The following is a 20,239-nucleotide window of genomic DNA, read 5'->3' as shown; positions in this document are numbered from 1 at the left end:
TAATATGATTAATTCACTTGCTCTCAATTTCAAAACTTTTTACCCTCGTATTCATCTATATAGCTGGGCACTTTACCAAAGCAATGTAAAGACAATACCTTGCTCAAGGGTACAACAGCCAAACCCAAGATTTTAATCTATAACCTCTTAATCCAGAGTCCAGAGCACCAATCACTCCTCCACTGCCTCTAAAATAATAGGTTCTTTATACTCCTACTCCCTTACATCCTTCACAGCGTCACAGAAATTACCTTGTTCCATGAAAACAGCAGTCTTTGCTGAAGGTCTGGGAGCACAGAGATCACTTCAGGGTCAAGCAGTTCAAGCCAGTCTATCAGGAGCCCAGAGGAGTTGACAGTCTTTGTCAAGACATCCAAGCTGAGAAATGAGCAAAGTACAAATCGCTTATGTGGTAATACAATCGGGATATTAAAAGCATTAATTTTCATACTTGTATGTTTTTATGTATGTTTATTTCTTCGCTTCCTGTTCTGTTTAGGCTTTTATTGTTGGAAAAAAGATTCTTATTTTATAGACAAGCCTGTGAAACACATTTTACTGATTGTGGCGACTGTGGACTTTTGTACTAGACCACAGTGATGATGGAGCATAAACATTGAAACAAATAACTTCAGGAACAAGTTTTGAAAAAAGTAAACTGTCAGTATGTTCACAGATATATGCAGCTGGCCCTTAGTGGCCAGAGAAAATGAGAACCACACTGGAAAAGGACCATTTTATTACTCTGTACCACAACTGCAGAATGAATACACAACAGCACACTTCTTTTTCAGGATCTCCTTACGTGCTTGAATCAGATTCTGCTTTGACTGACGCCTCTTCACATTCCTGAAGGAGCAGAGAATTCACCATGGCAACAGGTCCCGTGCCCGGATTGGCAGCGCCCGTCTCCATGCCAACTGTCATGAGCAACGCCAGCAGTTCCTCCAGGTAAGGGGACTTGACCTCTATCAGTCCCTTAATCACTGAAAACAAAGCGATTAAACAATGTTTATTTGTATTTCTTGAATCCCACTGATGTTTTATTTCCAATTAACTGTTCATGTAGGACAAGGTGCGGTATCCAGTACAGAGCCACGGGGAAGCCCGAGCCTACCCTGTCGCAAGGCAGGATACACCCTGGACAGGAGGACCTACCTTTTCTAAGGTATTGATAGTATTAGTATATACAAGCAAATTAAGAAGAACTGGCCATTATATAGTTGCAACTAGCATGAGAAAAGTTTTTCAGATCAGCTTACAGTTTAAAATAAATGACTATTTTCTTATGCTAAGCAGACACCCTGAGTGTCTTGCTATATATATATTTACATTAGGCAGGTACAAGAAACAATGATGTTAAGTACAAGATAAATTAATAAAATAAAAATTGGGCTAGCAAAAACTGGGAACTGCAACGCTGAGCTAGGAAGAGGGGAAACTAGCACTAAAATGGTAGAGGGCACAGCCAGCTTTCCAAGCAAAAAAGCAAGCCACATATGCACAAGGGAAAGTGTTGTGTAAGCCAAAATCGACAAGCTCAAAATAACTGAAGAAGCCACCGTTGTGTTGTTGACTAGGATGCATTTTTGCTTTACCACAGTCTGCTCTGAACAAGAAAAGCAGCTTCTAATCATCTGTGATCCAACATAACTAGAAGATACACAGCAGGGGGTATGCTATTCATTTTATATCTCCAAGAAACATTCTTTTTTTTTCTCAGGGAGGCAGACAAGCATTGCCAAACTTGTAAAAAAAAAGAAACAGATGGCAAAAACACAGATTTGGAGACAGCAACTGAATCAACAAGCTAAAACTTATGGCTCAAAACAAAATCTGGAATAGTTGCCTAAGGACATTTATTATTTCTTGTGTAATAACTATGTACAATTTTTCATCCTGACTGAAAAATTATAATCACGAAAAAGAGATTTCAGCTTTTTAATTTAAACCTCATTAAAAGCAGAGCTGCCACCATAAAAAAACAATATACTGAGTTATTATTCTTCAAGGAAATGGCGATGGTTATAACTATGTGGCAGAATTCCAAGACCCCCTCTTGGAAAATGACTGTTTTTCTCTCACAGTCTCATAATTCAAGACATAACAAACAGGTCCGCTTCTGGTGCAGCGTATAAAACAGAGCAGAGAGAAGGCAATAAGAGTAGCATTACAAACCTCTCCACACGAACATGCAGAGGGACACGGAGACAAATCTTGCTCTCTAAGCTCACCTTTGCCCATCAGTTCTGGTTCCGCGTTGCACTTTTCACCAGCCTTCAGTGTTGCAATAACGGCACGGACAGCAACCTCCGAGTCTCGATGGTACGCAAGAGCCTCAGCCAGATGAACAAAACCCGTCCGGACTGAGGGAGATGCGAAATAAAAATGAAAATGTAACCGTTATTTTACAAGCACGATTAAAGCTCCACACACCCATCCATCTTCTATCTCTTTCACCCCATACAGGGTCATGGGAGACCAGTCCATCGCAGGGCACACACAGACACAAACACCGACATGCACACACTCACACCTAGCGGCTAATTTCCCCAGAAACTAATCAACCTACCAGCATGTCTCTTGACTGTGGAAGGAGAGCACCCAGAGCAATACAGGAAGAACATACTAACTCCACGGCACCTCAGAAACTGTGCTGCCCACTCCAAAATTAATTTACTAAAATGATCTAACAACACACACATTTTTTACAAGACATTAAACTGCAGGTCACATTTTAAACTATTGTTTTCAATATGCACTGTAAAACCCGAGATCCTTTTTGTTTGTTTTTTTTATCTTTGCTAACAGCTAGATGAATCCGGTATCCTGGACAAGAAACAAAAAGAGAAGGAAAACCAACCAAATGCAAGAGAGGATTGAATCGTTTGCATGATGATGTTTGTTACTTTTTATTATGACCCATTTTGTAACGTACCGTCTACACTGTGTGGTGTTATCTTTTGTACTGTGTTGTCTGCTGTACTGCTCGTGTCCTGAGAGACGGGCATGAATAAGCGTCCCAATGGACACGTACGCAGGGCAATAAACCCCTCAACCAGTCTGGACAACATACCGTCGCTCAGGCGGTGTTTGATGGAGAACTGTGCGGCGAATGACTTGAGCAGGGCGTGGAGGGGGCCAGGCTCCACAGCGGGATTCTCCAGCCACGTCAACATCTGCATGACTGCCTTGAAGAACAGGGAGGAGAAAGCCACATCCTGGGGCACGCAGCGCTGAGAAACCCAACGAGAGACAGGGCTCAGACACAGAAGTGGCAACCAGCCACTCTGTATTTGCGGTTATTGAAGGAAGAAGGCATAACCCAGGAACCAAGTCAAAATAACACGTGAATCACAGTCCATTACATCTGAGTCACTGTTTCAGCTAAATTGATCATTCTTGAAGAAATAAGTAAGCAGTTATGAGAGATGTTACCCTTTATTTGTAAAAGATTACACAAATTTACTTAACGTAACGCAGAGTTTATTAAACCAATTCTGTCACGTCTGTTATGTCTGAAACTACAGACTAATTAAAATCAATATTTAGAGTAAACAGGATTTTTTTTTAATTTTTCTTAAGATTTCCTCTACCACAGAAACAGACGACGACATTTAACACTGTTTTGGACGAACCGTCTGGATACTGAACTCCTACAGGGGAACTGCGTGTCCCAACGCCACACCCGCTCCTCATCTTACCTGATACAGGTGGAGCTGGCGCAGCAGCGGGCAGGACACGGCGTGGCCACGGTGCATGGCCAAGACCAGAGCCCCGCTGTGCGCCGAGGTCAGCAGCGCGGCCACGGCCTGCAGGAGGCGCAGCGCGACGCCAGTCACCTGGGGGTGGCCCTGCCGGACCCTGGCCAGCTCCTGTGCCAGCGCCTGCTGCAAGGCCAGGGACACCTGCTGCGGGTTCGAGCTCTGCCAGCGCATGTCCACGTTCAAGGGGAAGAGCTGCGGACAGAGCAGGCCGGCAGGTCCATCACAAAGTCGCGCATTCACGGCGGAACCCAACACACCCAGCGGCTCAAGCGAACCAGTCTTCACATTTTGGCAACCATTTTTAATCGGTCACAATACCAAGGCATTTGTGACAATTAACTTCAGCATTTAAGCGGCACAACACAAGAATGAATAAATCTTACACAGAATAAATCTTTCTTCAACAAAGAAAAACTGAAAAAAAAAACGAATTTTCCCATTACCCGCTTACAGTACATACAATTCAACTACAACACATTTTTTAAACCTTTACGCTTTTGTCTGTACACATACAAGGTGCTTGATCTTCATTCCCCCAAAAAAATCGTAATACATTTTTCATGTAAAAGTGCCAATGCAGGGGTAAACATTCTCTCCAACACTTTTTTTGTCTCCTGGGGATAAGGCAACCTCTCAGGATCTTTGCAGATGCTTGCATCATGTCACCACAAACGCTGCAAGCGAACCTGAATCAGGTTTATCAGCAGACCTGAAGCTAAAGACACGGTACCTGAAGGAACATCCCAGCCAGGTCGTCATCGGGCCCAATAACCGGTATCTGGCTGGCCGGCCGGATCCTCAGGGCCCCATGGGGAGTCTCCCCGGTCACTTTGGCGTGGTTCGAATCGGCGCTGTCTGAAATTACAGGTCCAAGGCTGGCTACATCACACTGCTTCAGCACGCTGACATCAGATTCAAGGACCACGTTGTAAGGGGTCCTTTACTGTGTCGAACGAATACTTCTAAGTGACGGCTTGGTCAAAGCCAGCGGCATGGTGGCGTCGGGACTGCCGCTATCTGCGTGGAGTTCGTATGTTCCCTCCCAGTGTTCGTGCGGGTCTCTCACTCCTGGCGCGAGCGTGTGCGTGTCCGAGTGCCCTGCGGTGCACAGGGTGGATTTCTAGCGTGGCACTGGAAGGAAGCGGGTGGGATGGTACAGTGGGACTCACCTCTTCGAGGGGGCAGGGAGGCACTCAGCAGGGTGTGGAATGTGTGCCCCCCAGTGGCTCCTCTCTCATGCTGCACTTCCACGAGGTGGGCCATGTAGTCTGAGCCAAGAGGAAACAACCGCAAATTCAAATTCACTGCGCGAACCTGCGTTTTTTCTCTGTCAGACAGCAGTTACATTACTACCGATTCACTCATCCGATATCATTTAAGAGAAGGCTGGGAGACGTCCTCAGGACAGCGAGCCTGTTCATCAAACATGCTTGATGGGCCACACGGCCTCCTCTCACCTATATCCACCTTTTGTTCTTTTAACGGGTTCCTTAATTAAATGCATCTTGCAATTTTTAAAAGTGTATAGAAAATCTACACGAATATTAAGACCCACAAATGTAACCTTGGGATGTCGGAGGTGAAGGCCGCGACGGGGGCTCATGCATTTCAATTTTTAGAAAATACAGTGCCTCAAAGAGTTAATTAAAAATCAAACACGGGACGCTGGTTGACAAAGTCAGAGACAAACTTCACCAAATCAGAATCAGCCAGGACTGGGTTAGAGGGCGAAGCTGAGAAAGACTCTTACTCTTATCCATGATGTTCTGCTCCAGAGTCTGTGGGTCATGGGACACCGCCTGGTCCAGATACTGCAGCAGTTTACTCATACTAGACACTGGGATCCCGAAAGACTGGACAAAAAGCAGCAGCTGCTGAGGCTCAAGGTCCTGCAACGCTGGAAGAGAAAATGACCGACAACGTTGACTTCCTTTAAACTGGGGAGAACTGTCGGAGTTACAAGCGCGGCTTCACTGATACATGTGCTTTGCAGTTCTCGGTGATGCACGCTCCATTTTAACATTCAGCTGGCATGCGAGGCGCGTGACCAGGACAAGTACAGCTGTGAACCAATGCTCATTCACGAGATCGTTGAGAGGAAAGAGTTTGAAGGTTTACACACAACCTCCTGCAGCTGATTTGTAGGTTCAGTTTTTCCAGCCTCTGCAAATCAGTCTCTCGAACGGTCACACAATCCACAAATGAAAGACAACAAATCCCTGTAAATCTACGGTAGGTTTTTACTACACCGTGTGGTGCAATGCACCCCCAGCTTACACAACAGTTTGCAATGCATTTGTTGGGCGATCATTACAAAATCTTCAGTGGTACTCAAACCTGCCGCTGACCTGCATCAACCAGCCGGGAGACTTCGGAGCGAATCATCCGCAGTTTCAGCCAATCCGGCAGCAGCAGAGCCTCTTCGGAAGTGTCCACGAGGAAAGCAGTGGGGAGGGGCTTCTTCTCAGGGAACCAGACGTCCAGCAGGGTGTAGAAATCACCGTCTCCTGCCCATCAGAGCACAAGCCTGTTCGCACCCTGCTTTACGCCGCACGTGACACTTGAGAAATGACCGTACACATTTTGTGAATCGGCTGAAACTAACCCTAACGGCTAATCGTTACGGGCGTGATAAAGGATAAGACATCTCCTTACAAGACAGAGTTGTTTTCACATTTGAAGCCCTGACTACACCGCATTTCACTTTTGTGTCCCAGTACTGTGAGTATGAGCATCCAATATAGGATGCTCACAAAAGAACTATGCTACACTGGCTAAAAGAGAAAAAAAAATCTGATCACCTTTAGGAGGCCCCAGAGTAAGTAAGATGACCATGGCGTGGACAACCAGAATATGCATGGTGGCCGTCTCTCCAGTTGTCCACCGAAGGAAAACTTGGTCCTGGGACTCAGACTAAATAATAAAAATACAATGGACAATAACCTTTTATTAACATTTGCGTTGCTTTACCACTAAAAGAATGATCAAATATGATACTTACAAATATGAAAGTTTGAACAAAGTTTAAAACGTGTGTTTGTCTGCTTAACAACATGGAAACAATCAATAACAATGAAGATTTAACAGATCACAATTCAGTAAATGCTGATCAACTCATTTTTCAGGAATCTATTCTCAATGTCCTGCCAGAGACAGTCAGTCCAATTCCAACTTACCCAGCTGTACAGATCCTCCCCCTCCTTGGTCTTCCTCATCCTCCTGATGTATTTTGAGAAGATGGATATGAGGGCTGATAACACAGCATCGGACTCAGGCCTGTACAAATGCCTAGAGAAGAGGTTGTTCATGATTGTGGAACGCTCTACTATCAGCCGTGCAACATCCTAGAGAGAAGGGAAAATGCACAAAAAAGGGCCTTTATTCACGCAACTGTAGGAACAATATATAACAAAAGCACCTCGAAACAATACAGATATCCGAGGTTGAAACATACGGCACATCAGTTGAGTTTGTAATTCTCTACCCTGTTGCTTTATTTGCATACATTGAAATAACACATTTTTAAACTCATGACAAATCACTGAACATTAACCATTTTTGACACCGAAATTTAGAACCTGACAATCTGAATCTGAACTGAAATAACAATAAAGGCAGATAAAATAATCAAAGTGAATATGTAATCCCTTCATTTAACTAAGAAAAAAGAGGAAATAACAACAACAACAACAACAACAACAACAACAACAACAACAACAGTCTCCCTCACATACCAGAGCGAGGTCATTGTGCAGTGCCTGCTCGTCTACAGGGGCATGCTCGGAAAGGTAGATCAGGTAGGCACTGATGGTCTGGGGATCTGTCTCCATGTGAACAGCCTTAAGAGGAAAAAGTATATTAACACACAAATGGAACACGATATTAAAATAACTTCCGAGTGCGCGGAAGCAGATCACATGGATGAGCGAGCCCGTCGGAGCCCACCTGCTGCAGTGCGGCCGACGTCATGCTCCGCACGCTCTCGAACAGAGGCAGCCTGGGCAGGTCCTGCAGGAGCCACTGGTAGGCGGGCAGCAGCTCGGCGTCCCGGGAGTCTTCGTCCATGGGCTGCTCCCGCTCCTCGCCGTCGCGCAGGCCCCCCTCCGTCAGCACCAGAGACAGGCCCTGCCGGACAGTCACACCGTGAGCCACCGTCGCTCCGGACAAGAACCCCGGCGGCTGGGGGCCACTGCCGCTTAGAGCAAACTATGGCTTAACGGATCAGACAGACAGAAGATCCACAAAGCCGTTCCTGCACTGTGTGTAGGAGAAACACTGAACTCTGGTACAAAACACACTCAAGCATTGGCTCTACTTCTCTACTACTAAATGCTTTTATGAAAAAAGCATTTTTTCATAAATGCTTAGTAATTCCAGTTACTGGAAATACACATCTAAATCCCTCTTTAGTTAGTACAGTAGAAAGATAAGCTCTGGGCAAGCTGCATAGATATATGTTGTAAATTAGTACTGCAAGCCCGTGTTCTGGAAAGGTAATTTACTAGACCCTTGGTCCATTACTGGTTCAGAATTTGGATTATTCCTGAACGGAAATGAAACACGTACCTTCATCGCCAGAACCCGTGACGCGACTTGAGAGGAACTGAGGCGCCGCAGGAAGTAGTCCAGGACCTCGCAGGTCGTCTGCTCGTCGGCCTTGGGACCCAAAAGCAGGTCCTGCAGACGCCCAAGGAGCTGCCTCTGTTTTTGCAGCCTCTGAATTGGGAAACATAAATCTCTGTGTGTACAAATACACCTTTCAACGTTCCACAGGTTTCCACAGGTCAGGAACTAACAAGGCCATTTCAAATTTATATTTCTGTTTAATGCAGTATTACAAGATGATTGCAGTACAGATTCACTTGTGTTTAAAGAAGTTCAAGCAGGTAGCTGCATCAGCATGCGTAGGCTGCAAAGGAACACAAAAGAGAAAGAGACAGAAAAGAAAAGAGACACAACGTTCTTTAGGTTTCAGAAGTCACCACACAGAAGAAGGCTCCTCAGCCGAAAATGTTGTGTCTCTTTTCTTTTCCTTTCAGCTTTGAACAAACCTTTCCTTGTTCCCTTGCTGAGAGATGCCTAAAACGTTAATAAATCGATTTTGAATTGCAGCAAACAAAATCTCAATCTCTACCTGTCGTTTCTTAGCCTTCTGTTCCTTGCTTTCTCCTTCTTCATCATCCTCGGCTGAGGAGGAGTCATCAGCAGCATCATGCAGCAGGAATTCACACAGGCACTGCACAGGCAACACGTCCAAGGACCCTTCGCTGGACTGGACGAGATCTGCCAGCCAGGGCATCGACTGAGAAGAGGCCTAAGGGACACGACAGCGAGATATTTAAAACCCCGAACCAAAACTCAAGGGGTGCAATACTCTTGGGCTCGTCTATGCGACATAACACCATTAGTTCAGGAATAGTGCTTATATGATATGTCAGCACATAGGATGTGCCCTCTAGATTTATTCATGGACTTTGCTCTGTGTAATTAAGAATGCAGTACAGCATGTTTTTAACTAAGACACATTATCCACTATGAGATGGTGTATGAATAAAACTCGAGGGCATTGTGTATAGATATATATTCATGCATGATGGATTACTTATTAGTGTGAAGTTGATTTGATTTTTTCTTTAACTATGCCTAACGTCTATCTTGCTTATGGAGCCGCAAATAAGCATACCCAAAGACATTGCAAGGCAAAAAGGTGTCAGTTGCATTCTGAGAAAAGGCCTTTATGATGTTGCCCTAGACCTGCACATTGACCTGAGTTATTTCTTAGTTGTATTTTTCACCAAAGTAGTATCAATTAGTAAGATCAGGGTTCCAAACCCTTAACATCTGACCACAATCTCATTTTCTAGATCTCTAAAAAGATAATAGCTCAAAAAAACAGGGCTGCATTGGTCCAATTACTGCTCCTCCACAGATCTTAAAACTCTTAAACCGTTCATGACTTAAACAGGTGTAGAAAGAAACGACAAGCCTGCAGTCCCGGCGGGGCAGGACTGAGGTTCCCTTCATCAGACAGCCGCTGATGTTCAGGACATCTCCTAGTCTTGAGGAATGTGGAAGCAGGCGGCTTACCTGTCTCTGGATGATATTGAGAAGGAAGTCGGGGCTGCGGCTGCGACAGAGCAGGTGTCCGAGCCGCAGAGACTGGTTGAGACTTTTCACCTGTTCCTGGATATGAGGCGGAGGCCTGCGAGGTGGACCCCTGGGTTCAAGAGGAAAATACACTTGTTGCATTATGCTTATTTACTTTCACTACACACATTCCCTCTGCAGGGCTCTGCGGCACCTGAAACCCAAATTCTGAACTTCAGATTAAAATTAATCATTTTTTACATACTAATTATTTTCTTGTAGATTTTCTATGTATACATTTTTTCTGTATAATTTGCATGCATTTTCCACATTGTCTGTTCAATCTCTGGCACAGGAGCAAAGGTAACTCCTGATTCCTACTGAAGTACTGCAATTACCATAATTATAATTCTCTAATCAAATAACTCCAGGAGAACAGATCTGAAATACACTTCATGTTAGAGGACAGACTCCGCATAATACAATAGCACTTAAGAGTAACAGCATCAAAGAAGTGCTTTTAACCAGAAAGACATGTCAAACGCTGTTTCACTGCCTGTATAATAACATACATAACAAGAGAGCTACAAACAGTATTTACTGAGGGTCAAGACTGGTCAGCTGTGACAGCAGGAGACTGTTGTTCTCTGTGATTGTCTGCTTTGTTGATGCTGCAGCAAGATGACTCTCAAAAGCCAAGATCTCCTGCTTCTCGCGCTGCGAAATCTGCAGCTCACGGCTGATCATCTCGTTTTTAGTTTCTTCATCAGCCACGGTGCAGGGGGGGAACGAGTAATTACTGCACAACAGCAACAAAAAAGGTGAGAGGAGCAGGGAAAAAGTCAAACAGGTCATACTAGAATCATCCAGACTGACACACAATTACATCCTGCAACAATCATTGAACTCATCAGTATAGTTTCTGTTCTGTGGGTAATAAGGATTTTTATCTTTGAAGATTCTTAAAGCAAACACTATGAAGACCACCATAATTTTCTGCAAGACTACCAGGAACTATTTCAATTTCAATAATGAAGAGGATCAGTATGTAAATGCAAAGTAATGAATTACAAGTTTTTGAAAAAACTACTCCATGTCACAAGAAAACAAAAGAAAACATAAGGATGGATGGATGTTTGTCTGTTTATGCCTTCTGGCATTGCTGTTACCATAATACTGGGTTTTTATGCCCAACCTCCAACATGGAGGACCTGGCGCCCAACGTCAGACACGAACCCACTACCCTGAGATAATGAGTCTCGTGCTCTACCAACAGAGCTAGCCGGGGCGCCAAGAAAACATAAGGAGGTAAATTAATATAAAATGAGATATTTCCCCACAATGTATCACAGTCAAGTTAAAGATTTGCATTGGTTTGTTTTATCAATACCAGATACATGGGACACAATGTAACTGGACCTTACTTGGTCATGACCATCTCCATGAGCATCTTCAGAGTGGGGTAACCATCCCAGGCTGCCAAACCTGCACGGCATTAGAAGAAACAACGATCACTGCTGTCAATCAAGAGTGAAATGTACAAAATAAAAAGAGCACTAACACCGAGTGTCAAACTCTTACCGATTTTCTGTGGGTTAAATGCGGCTACGACTAGGAGCAGCAACCAGGCCTTCCAGTACAACGTGGAGATAGCCAGGTTCGGGGGCTGATACCTTCAACAACAAAAATGATCAAGAGCGCTGCAATTTTAAAACCCCCGATGTTTTTTTAATACACAGTAGACTTCTGAGGTTCACTTATTCACTTGTTTTGGCGGGTGAACTTTCGGAGAGCTGTTTTACTGATCACGAGTTATTTTGACAATTTGCAGCTGACCGCAGCACAAGTCTGATGCTCTCTGCTATTAAATATGGAGACAGCAGAAGCTGGCTCAACAACTTTTAAAACTTCTTCAGCCACGACAGTATAAAAATGGCTGGTGAGGTGGCGAACCTGCTACAGAGATTCTGAAGTACTTACAGAAACCCTTTGAAAACAAGTTACATAAAGCAGAACAAAACTCATGTCCAAGTGCGAAAGAAAGACACCTGGATTAAAGCACAAAAGAGCAGGTGCTTTTTTGCTCCGATTGCTGTTGTTTTGTTAAAATGCCCTGGAAGGATTCAGGGTCAAGCCAGCGCTGATTTACAGCACCTTGTAGGTTGGTGCCTTGAAAGGAAAACATAAAAATCATTTGCCAGTGTACTGGAAAAGTCGTAAAAGGGCTTGTGTGACTGCACAGTCGTTCAAGGGCCGGTTTAAGGACTGCTTTGTGCACCAGTGGAGAGATACGGGAGCTCAAAGACTTCAGCCTACAAGGTTCTGTTAATCCTAGACAATGCCACTGTTAATGTTCCGTTTAATATCTCTTTCTTTCCATGTTTTGTTTCATCCAAAAAACAGTTTAACACTAACACTTCCACTGTTGTAAACACCATTTTTTTCTGCAATCTCTGTTTTAATGGGCAGATTCCAGATACACCTTCCACTGTAGTTTCCAACAATGGTACCCTTACGAACATCAAGATCCTACTCGAAGATTTCTTAAGACTTAAGATTTCTTTTTAAGTAATGTATTAAATCTCGATAACTAAATCGGGTCTTTTTTCATAAACGGCATTTTGCAGAGAAATGTAGAAAGGACACACAATTTACGTAAGCTTTCTAGTGTTAGAAGAAACCCCTCTCCAAAAAATGCCTTACAGAACAACGATAGTTCTTCATGTAATAAAAACGAGTCAAAAAAGAACAGATGCTTACATAATACTCTACTTAAATAATAGTTTAAAAAATAAATGTCCCTGCTATTTAAAATGAAAGAAATCAAATTGTCAGTCTAAGATGTACCCCGGAGGAAGCTGTATATTCTCAGGATGATGGTAAGTGCACAGGTTAAGAACAGCATCAATCAGCTGAATTCTTTCCACTCTCAACACTTCAAGATCTGCACAAAAAAAGAGGAAAATATCTCATTTGTACGCATTGGAAAAATAAAATTAACCGGCCAATTTTACCACAACAATAAAGTAATTTCTAAATCAAGATAAAAAATGTCTGTATACCGCCGCTGCAACATTTGTAAGAACTAATGCTCAGTTTACAAAATGTACTGTAACCTGTTTGTTATTCTAATCTAGACCCTAAATAATCTCAAATGCAAACATTTGGTATAAAACATAAGTCATTTTATAACATTAAACCATTATTGAGAAAAGTACATATGGAACGTAAGTAATTTAAAAACTTTGAAAGACTGTGGCACTCAAAGTATACGACTTTAGGTCTCACCAGAATCCAGCATAACTCAAAAACTGCAGATAAGCCTAAGTATAGAGAGGGACATCCGACTGTGAGATCTGCTCTGGGAATGAAGCCATGTTCTTCAGGGCCAGACTGATCTCTACACTGGTCTCACTGGTCAGCCCTGCGGTGTCGCGGTGCGGTAAATCAGTAGGGCCGCGTTTTTGTTACCGTCCGACTGGACTCCGGCCGCCCTCTTCACCAGGTGGTCGGCCAGCTCCATGGCGTCCGCGGGGCCCAGCGGCAGGTCCCTGGACAGCCCGATGACCAGGATGCGCATCAGTGTGTCCTCCAGCAGAGGCACCTCCGAGCAGAGGCGCAGGAAGAAACTGAGACAGGCGGGAGGCGCGAACGTTAGCACAGGCAATCTTTAACTCATCTGCCCACCCGTAATCAGAACTACTGCAAGACTCGGAATCACGAGGCGCATGGCGGGACAACACCTGGGACGGGACGTCACAGAAGCAAGGGAAGAGCATGCAGATTCCACCCAGAAAGCATCTCAATCAAGAATCCAAAACAACGTCGGCAACACATTTAATCAATTTCCCTTCGGGAACAATAAAGTCTTATCTATCTATATTTAAAATATTAGAACTCCGTCAACTGCTAATAGCACCGTTTTGCTTCTGTCGAAAGCAACTCAGAGATATGGGGTGAACGACTCATCGCTTATAGTAAGAGCTCAGATTTATGCTTGATATGGGGCACTCAGGAGGTTAAATAAAATTATCAAATAATACACTGAAAAAAATGGCACAGTTAAGGCCAGAAACAGAACAATCCTGACGGCTATCCTTACAGGTTTTTGTGTAACATGAAAAAGAGGACCTCATTTTTTTTAAATTCTTACTTCCGGTCAGTCTCGGGCGGCCAGTTATCCCACTTGTAGTAGGTCTCGGGCTGCTCGGTAAACAGTACCTTGTGCAGGCTTAAGAAACAGAAAACAGAGAGGGTTTTTTTTTACATTCAAAAGCACCAAACACATAAAAACATTTAATGTAAAAACCATCTTAAAAGAAGCAACTTGTAAATTCCACTGTTCTCAAGAATTTCCTGTTGTTTTGTCAAATTTGAAACTATGGTTATGGCCAAATACAGACTCATATGAAATTATCTGGCTATTATTAGCTTAAAACTGCTGTGTGGAGACTCTTTACATAGAAGTTAAGCAGTGGAAAATACGGGGGAATTCTCTGAACACTATAAACACAAGCAATGTTTTGAAAGCTGATTCCTGGCACCTACAGTTGCTACTGACTGAGACACAATCTGTAATGAAGACCTACCAGTGAACATAATCCTTTGGTCCCACTTTGCTGATGGTTGGAACAACAGTATGAAGCCACCAAACTGCATCCCGCTGAATTGCAGCAATCTGATTTTGAAAAGCACGCAAGACTTCCAGATCTAAAATGTAAAAAAATGACGCTTCAACGATGCACTTCGTGAAACGCAAGTACTAGCACAATAAAATACTTAAAGATAGACCTAAAGCTATGCTTATATACTGTTCTTCAAAAATGAACTGCTGCAAAATAAGGCCTAAGTACTGGTATATACTCGCTTTTAAACTGCAATTTCAAAAAGTAATCAAGCAATGAGGAGAATAATTAGAAGCGTAAGTGTACATTTAAAAAATTTCAATGCTCCCTGAATAAAGCCAAGACTGGAACGAACAATAATGCGTTTGACATTTACTCTTCTTCTCTCCTTTGTCCCAGGCAATGCCAGACTCCTTGACCTGAGCTGTGATTCCCAGCATCATGGACACTGTCAACAGATCTGTCACTTGGATAACAAAACGCTCCTGGAGAAAGAGAACAAGCCGTTAATTAAACAAAAACAGCCAATTTTAAATCATGATCTAGTCTCAACTATCAAAATGGTTGCCCATGCTGGAAAAAAAATAATTATATTAAGCCATACTATAAACAAAAAAGTTTACTGATTGCTGCACGTCCCTTGCATGCTCTGACCCACTCACTTTGAATTCCATATCCACATAGGTTGCCTCTTTCCTCTCCTGCATCAGTCCCAGACAGAAGGACTGGAAGTTGATCTCATGCTTTGTCTGTTTGATGATCTCTCGAAGCAAGGCCCTGGAAGCACGTAAGTAATCATCTTTATTGGTCAGCAGATCCTGGAAGACCATGGCCAGAAACTAGGAAGGACAGAGAAAGACCGATTAAATGATTATTGCAAAGCCCTGATTAGTTCTATAAGGTTTAGACCAAACACTTACACACACAGTCCAAGGAAAACACTCCTTTATCTTCTTCTATCTCTAAATATCTTCATAGATTTTTCAAAAATCTAAAGCACAGCGGTGTTTAGTAGTAAACTGCTATAAACCACATCATTAGAAAACGGTTACTAAACGGTTAACTAAAAAGTTAAAGCAGACAGTAATATTTTAGTATCCTTAATATATTTTTCTAACTTACTGGCTGCACTAACATCCAAGATTATTAAATCTATGTATTACTCTGCACTCACCTTTGGGGCTTGCTCAGGGCTGTGCTGAAGCACAGTGTGGAGAACTTGCATGTTGTTGGGATTTCTGGCGTTTGATAGTTCATTAAAAATCACAAGTTTCACCATTGTACCTAGGTTATCTCTATGAGCATTCAGAAGCTCCCTGTGGTAAAAATGCCAAGCGAGATACAATCCAGTCAGATTTTTATATTCATGTCAAAAAAAGCACGAAATTAAGAGACTGAAAGCCCATGAATGATGAGAAGAAAAGCAGACAAAATCAGTTTCTCACCTGACACAAAGCATGTAGTGATTGAGCAGGACTTTGGGCTTGAGGCGGATTTTTATCAGGTTGGATACGACCTCCATGTCTTCGGCCCCGTGGGTGCTGCAGTTCATACACAGCGACATGAGCAGGTCCTGAGCTGGACGGGTCAGCTGCAACAGAAGAAATCCAGCTCGATCATCAGGTGAAACTCTTCCACACATTAAATCAAATCAACCGAAGGATCTGAGACACGTCAAAGCATTATGTTAAAACACAATCCTACAATACATCAATCCTACTATTCAAAAGGACTTGGTGATGCTATTTATCCATTTGTATTTATTGGTATTTATTTATGGGTTACAGATACATTAAATTAATATATCCTATATATCTCTATATATAAAGTGCATATATACGTACCCCATATAAATATTTTAAACTTTATGTTGGGAACATATCTCAAGCTAATCAAACTGGTCATTTTGTTTGCAAGTCACTTTGTTATTAGTTACATTAAAAGTGTAACCTATACTTGTAACAGGACTTGGTTAACTAGAAGTGAAATACACAAACTGATTTAAGATGCCAAACCCTACTCTATTCCATGAATTCTTGTAGAAAGACCCCCTGCATCTCCATACTTACAGGGCTCTCATGGAAGAAAATTCCCCTTCATACACCCTTCCTCTGTAGGTCGTGACAGTCTGGTCCCCGACCACGACGTGTCCTGCCTGTACTGCTTACAAAACCAGCACGGCGCTCGTACTTCCTCAAATCTCACCTTGGGGTTCTGGAGCCACATCTCCAGCCGCTGCACTGCCATGAGCCGCACCTCCTTGTAGCCGCAGGTGGCCGTCAGCAGCCGCAGCAGGTTTCTGGACACGTTGTCCATGGGCTGGCGACGGTTCAGCTGGTCCCGCAGGACGTCCAGGACGTAATCCTCCACGCTCTCGGCCAGCTCATCATACCTGCAAGGCCAGAATGATCAGCCTGCTCTTTTTTCTTTACAAAAAGAGGGAACCACACCTGGTGATCAGGGACCCCAGGCCAGCGTGAGCCCACGCGAAACAGGAAGCTAAGCACTGGAGTCAGGATTAAGATTGCGAAACCACTGCTAGTGTAAGAGGTACCTGGGCATAACCTGTCCCTCATCTTCTGGACTCAGCTTCTCTTCAGCGATCAGCAGCTCTGTCTGACTGTCGTCCTCATCTGGGGTGGACGGGTGAGGGCTGCTGCCTACAGAAGGAAAAACCAGAACTGCCATTTCTGTTTCAGAGCACCAGTTTCCAGTCTTCGAGATGCAAGCAGTGCTTTCCATGTTGTCGGCGTTAGTGTGTTGCACAGGCACACAGCTGGAGTGAAGCCTTCAAAAGGTAAATTTATTCTTTAAGGTTCCTGAACTTTGTAGCTCATCTACTCGTATATTTTTTCCATTAAAAAACCAACACTTTGTGCCACAGGTGTCAGCTTTAGATGGACAGAATATGCATGGCTCCCAGTAACTGTAAGGATATTTTAAGAACTCATTTATTGATTTGTGTACCATACCACGTCTGCTTTATGATGTCTGTTATGATATTGCAGATATTTACAAAGATGATTTTTAATTAGTTCTGATTTTTCTTCAATCTGTTCTCTTCAAACCTTCCACAGATCCACAGTCCAAAGACACTGTAAAAGTCTCTACCTGCACTGAGATCCCCTCCCGAGCGCCCAGCATCAGTCTGCAGCAGCATGCTCTTCGGGGGCATCTTCGTGGTGAAAGCAGTTTGGATGTTGTCAACAAAGGTTTTACAATGTGGACTGTCTACCCAGATCCGTTCTCCCAAAGAATCTTCAATATACACCTAAAGAAGAAAAAAATCAATTTAATGACTTGATCATGAGATCTTAAAACAAAAACTTGACTTCAAAAATGATCTGACATGTACAATGGACAACATTTTTCTTTTTTTCCCCTCAAATGTGACAATAAATATTATATATATATAAATATCACAAAAAGTGGAGAAAACAGCAGCTGGCCCTCACTTTCACAAATATTTCAGGCCAGTTTTCATCCTCCTCATAGGCAGCCATTAGCAGATTACAGGCCAGCACCGAGACAAGGCTGTTCCCTTTGGCCTTGAAATTGATGGAGGCATCACGGCGCAGCAAGCTGCACAGAGCCTGTCAAAAGAAAAGACAAGTTGCTGGTGACAGGGGGGAAAGCTGAAGGCAGGCAAGGCGGGAGTTGCAATAATAAATTACATTTCTTTTCCCACATCCCAAAAAAAAAAATCACTGGAATGCCGCCAACCTCGATGACTCCTTCTGTGGCAAAGACATTGGGCTTGATCTTGGCGAGGAACATGAGGCTGAGGTAAAGAGTGATGTCGGGTTTTGCGCGGTTGATTTTCAGCTGTTTCACTGCACCGCAGAGGATGCCCTCAATGCGATCATCGTTCCCCTCGGCCTCTGCGGCCTCGATCTCATCAAGCAGCACAGCAGGTGGGACTGCAGGGGCACCAGACGAGAGTTAGCAGGGAAGACAAATCCTTCTTAAAACGACTGTGCAGAAAATTCAGATTTCAGTGGAAAATGCTGACAAAAGAAACATACATTGGTAACACAAACAGAAGCACATTACTTTTCTTATACGATAATGCGTGTTTCTAGATATAAACCAAATCAAAGCTACTAATTTATTTTCTTGAGTGTTCTTGTTCTTAGATTGATATTGACTGATATCATTTCTCACCTTCAATAGGCACAACGGAAGGCTCCTTGATGGAAGGTGATATAGCCCTCTTGTCCACAGAGGCCACGTCCGCCAGGCGCCCCAGAGCACTGAGGGGAGGGGTGGAAGAAAGCTTGGGGCGCTTGGTGAGACCCGAAAGGCTTGAGGGAGAGGGCAGAGTGGACGCGGCCTCCCTCTTGCGATCGGAAGGCAAGCTGGTGGAAGCCGGCTTCAGTAACACAGCCGGCGCCTTGGGTTCACTTGCCTGACTCTTTGAGCCCAAAGCAATAAAATCTCCAGGTGGAGGGTGACCTAGGAGCGCAATACAGACTTCACAGTACCTATGCAATTCAATTTAAATTACAGCACTAACAAAACTCAATCGCCAACGCGCACAAATTCAAAGACGTCACGTAGAGATTAGGTGGGGAGCTGCGTCAGCATGCGTAGGCTGCTAAGGAACAAGTAATAGGTTTATTCCATGCTGAAAAGAGAAAAAAACACAACGTTTCACACCTGAACAAGGCTCCACAGCCAAAACGTTTTGTTTTCTTTCTTCTCTTTTCAGCATGGAATAAACCTATTACTTGTTCCTATGTAGAGATTTGTACAGAAAGAAAATTATTCTCACGTCAAAACATCAGAAACATCTCAGTTAACTGAAGACTGGGGGTACTGAACTGTTTGAATAGTTTCATGAACAAATACCTGCTATCACATTTCTAGCATGTGAAGGATTATGATTTACCTGAAGGTTTGGCTGCACTGCTGGGGCGCCTGATTGTAGCAGGCTTTGGTCGATTCATTCTGCTGGAAATTTCAATGTCTCACATCAGATGTAGAAATTCTGTCCCGATAAGGGGAGAAAACAATTGCCATGAAAACAAGCCCAAAACGTCATTTTTAAGCAGGCAAAACCATAAAAACAGACCAACTAAAGCTAATAACAGTATGTTTCAAAACTATTTAAGTGGCATAGTCTATTTTAAAAACAAATATTTTGATTTAATCATTTTATTACAGTAAACTCAAATAATTGTGCAAAAAGGCGATGGATATGTCTGCCCCAGATTGCCCCAGAGTTTCACAGACCCACACGATATTAAACGCTTTTTTCTACTTTGATAATTATGCATTCGCACATACGCTGCAAATAGATGATCTCGTACACATATAATGCAGTAGGTTAGTAACAAATGCGTCACTTAATGGTTAACTCTGAGCAAAGTTAACATTTACACATGAAATACCTCCTAAGGGGCACACGTCCGGGTACGCATCATTCTTTCCCGTCGCACGTCAGGTTATCAGACCAATGCAAAACACTTTAAACCAATGCGCTATCTTCTACTCATCACAAATAGAGAGCGAATATGGAAGGGGCAGGGAGAATCACCTTTATATTTGAGATTTATCTGATTCCCATGGCCATTGTTTAACTCCGGAACTGAAACCTTGAGAAGACGGTGCAGCAGCCGTGCAGCACGGCCGAACCCAAGGGAACCGGAAACGGAAACCTTCCCCCTCCGGAGAGGAGCGGAACTGAACTGCAGCGACTGCGGGGTCACCCGGAACGAAAATAAAGCAGAGCGGGCAGTTTAAAACGTGTTTGCATCT

General features: G+C 43.4%; 1 protein-coding gene across 3 annotated transcripts in view; it reads right to left on the bottom strand.

The window, feature by feature from the left end:
• ints1 (integrator complex subunit 1) overlaps positions 1-20,110 on the bottom strand; it is a 33,143-nt gene extending 13,033 nt beyond the window's left edge. For 2 of the 3 annotated variants that reach the window (XM_088936719.1, XM_088936721.1), the window contains exons 1-35: positions 20,019-20,110; positions 19,371-19,469; positions 18,644-18,934; positions 18,203-18,399; positions 17,935-18,072; positions 17,591-17,750; positions 17,034-17,139; positions 16,685-16,871; positions 15,925-16,070; positions 15,654-15,795; positions 15,142-15,318; positions 14,856-14,964; positions 14,444-14,564; positions 14,008-14,085; positions 13,326-13,483; positions 12,702-12,798; positions 11,436-11,527; positions 11,279-11,339; positions 10,456-10,653; positions 9,855-9,984; positions 8,902-9,081; positions 8,334-8,483; positions 7,713-7,892; positions 7,502-7,606; positions 6,944-7,111; positions 6,569-6,680; positions 6,116-6,274; positions 5,518-5,664; positions 4,937-5,035; positions 4,498-4,622; positions 3,705-3,959; positions 3,077-3,236; positions 2,235-2,366; positions 806-986; positions 252-378 (exon numbers count right to left, since the gene is read on the bottom strand). In XM_088936719.1, coding sequence (XP_088792845.1) covers positions 252-378; positions 806-986; positions 2,235-2,366; positions 3,077-3,236; positions 3,705-3,959; positions 4,498-4,622; positions 4,937-5,035; positions 5,518-5,664; positions 6,116-6,274; positions 6,569-6,680; positions 6,944-7,111; positions 7,502-7,606; positions 7,713-7,892; positions 8,334-8,483; positions 8,902-9,081; positions 9,855-9,984; positions 10,456-10,653; positions 11,279-11,339; positions 11,436-11,527; positions 12,702-12,798; positions 13,326-13,483; positions 14,008-14,085; positions 14,444-14,564; positions 14,856-14,964; positions 15,142-15,318; positions 15,654-15,795; positions 15,925-16,070; positions 16,685-16,871; positions 17,034-17,139; positions 17,591-17,750; positions 17,935-18,072; positions 18,203-18,399; positions 18,644-18,934; positions 19,371-19,428 — 4,926 coding nt within the window. In that variant the 5' untranslated portion in view covers positions 19,429-19,469; positions 20,019-20,110. Of the gene's footprint in view, positions 1-251; positions 379-805; positions 987-2,234; positions 2,367-3,076; positions 3,237-3,704; positions 3,960-4,497; positions 4,623-4,936; positions 5,036-5,517; positions 5,665-6,115; positions 6,275-6,568; positions 6,681-6,943; positions 7,112-7,501; positions 7,607-7,712; positions 7,893-8,333; positions 8,484-8,901; positions 9,082-9,854; positions 9,985-10,455; positions 10,654-11,278; positions 11,340-11,435; positions 11,528-12,701; positions 12,799-13,325; positions 13,484-14,007; positions 14,086-14,443; positions 14,565-14,855; positions 14,965-15,141; positions 15,319-15,653; positions 15,796-15,924; positions 16,071-16,684; positions 16,872-17,033; positions 17,140-17,590; positions 17,751-17,934; positions 18,073-18,202; positions 18,400-18,643; positions 18,935-19,370; positions 19,470-19,872 lie in introns of all 3 variants that reach the window. The other variant, XM_088936720.1, reaches the window with a different exon arrangement.
• Between the last annotated feature and the right edge of the window lie 129 nt (positions 20,111-20,239).

This window comes from Atractosteus spatula, chromosome 18 (genome assembly GCF_055471065.1).
Source record: "Atractosteus spatula isolate fAtrSpa1 chromosome 18, fAtrSpa1.hap1, whole genome shotgun sequence".
NCBI classification, from domain to species: Eukaryota; Metazoa; Chordata; class Actinopteri; order Semionotiformes; family Lepisosteidae; genus Atractosteus; species Atractosteus spatula.
This window is presented reverse-complemented; position numbering and strand designations above follow the sequence as displayed.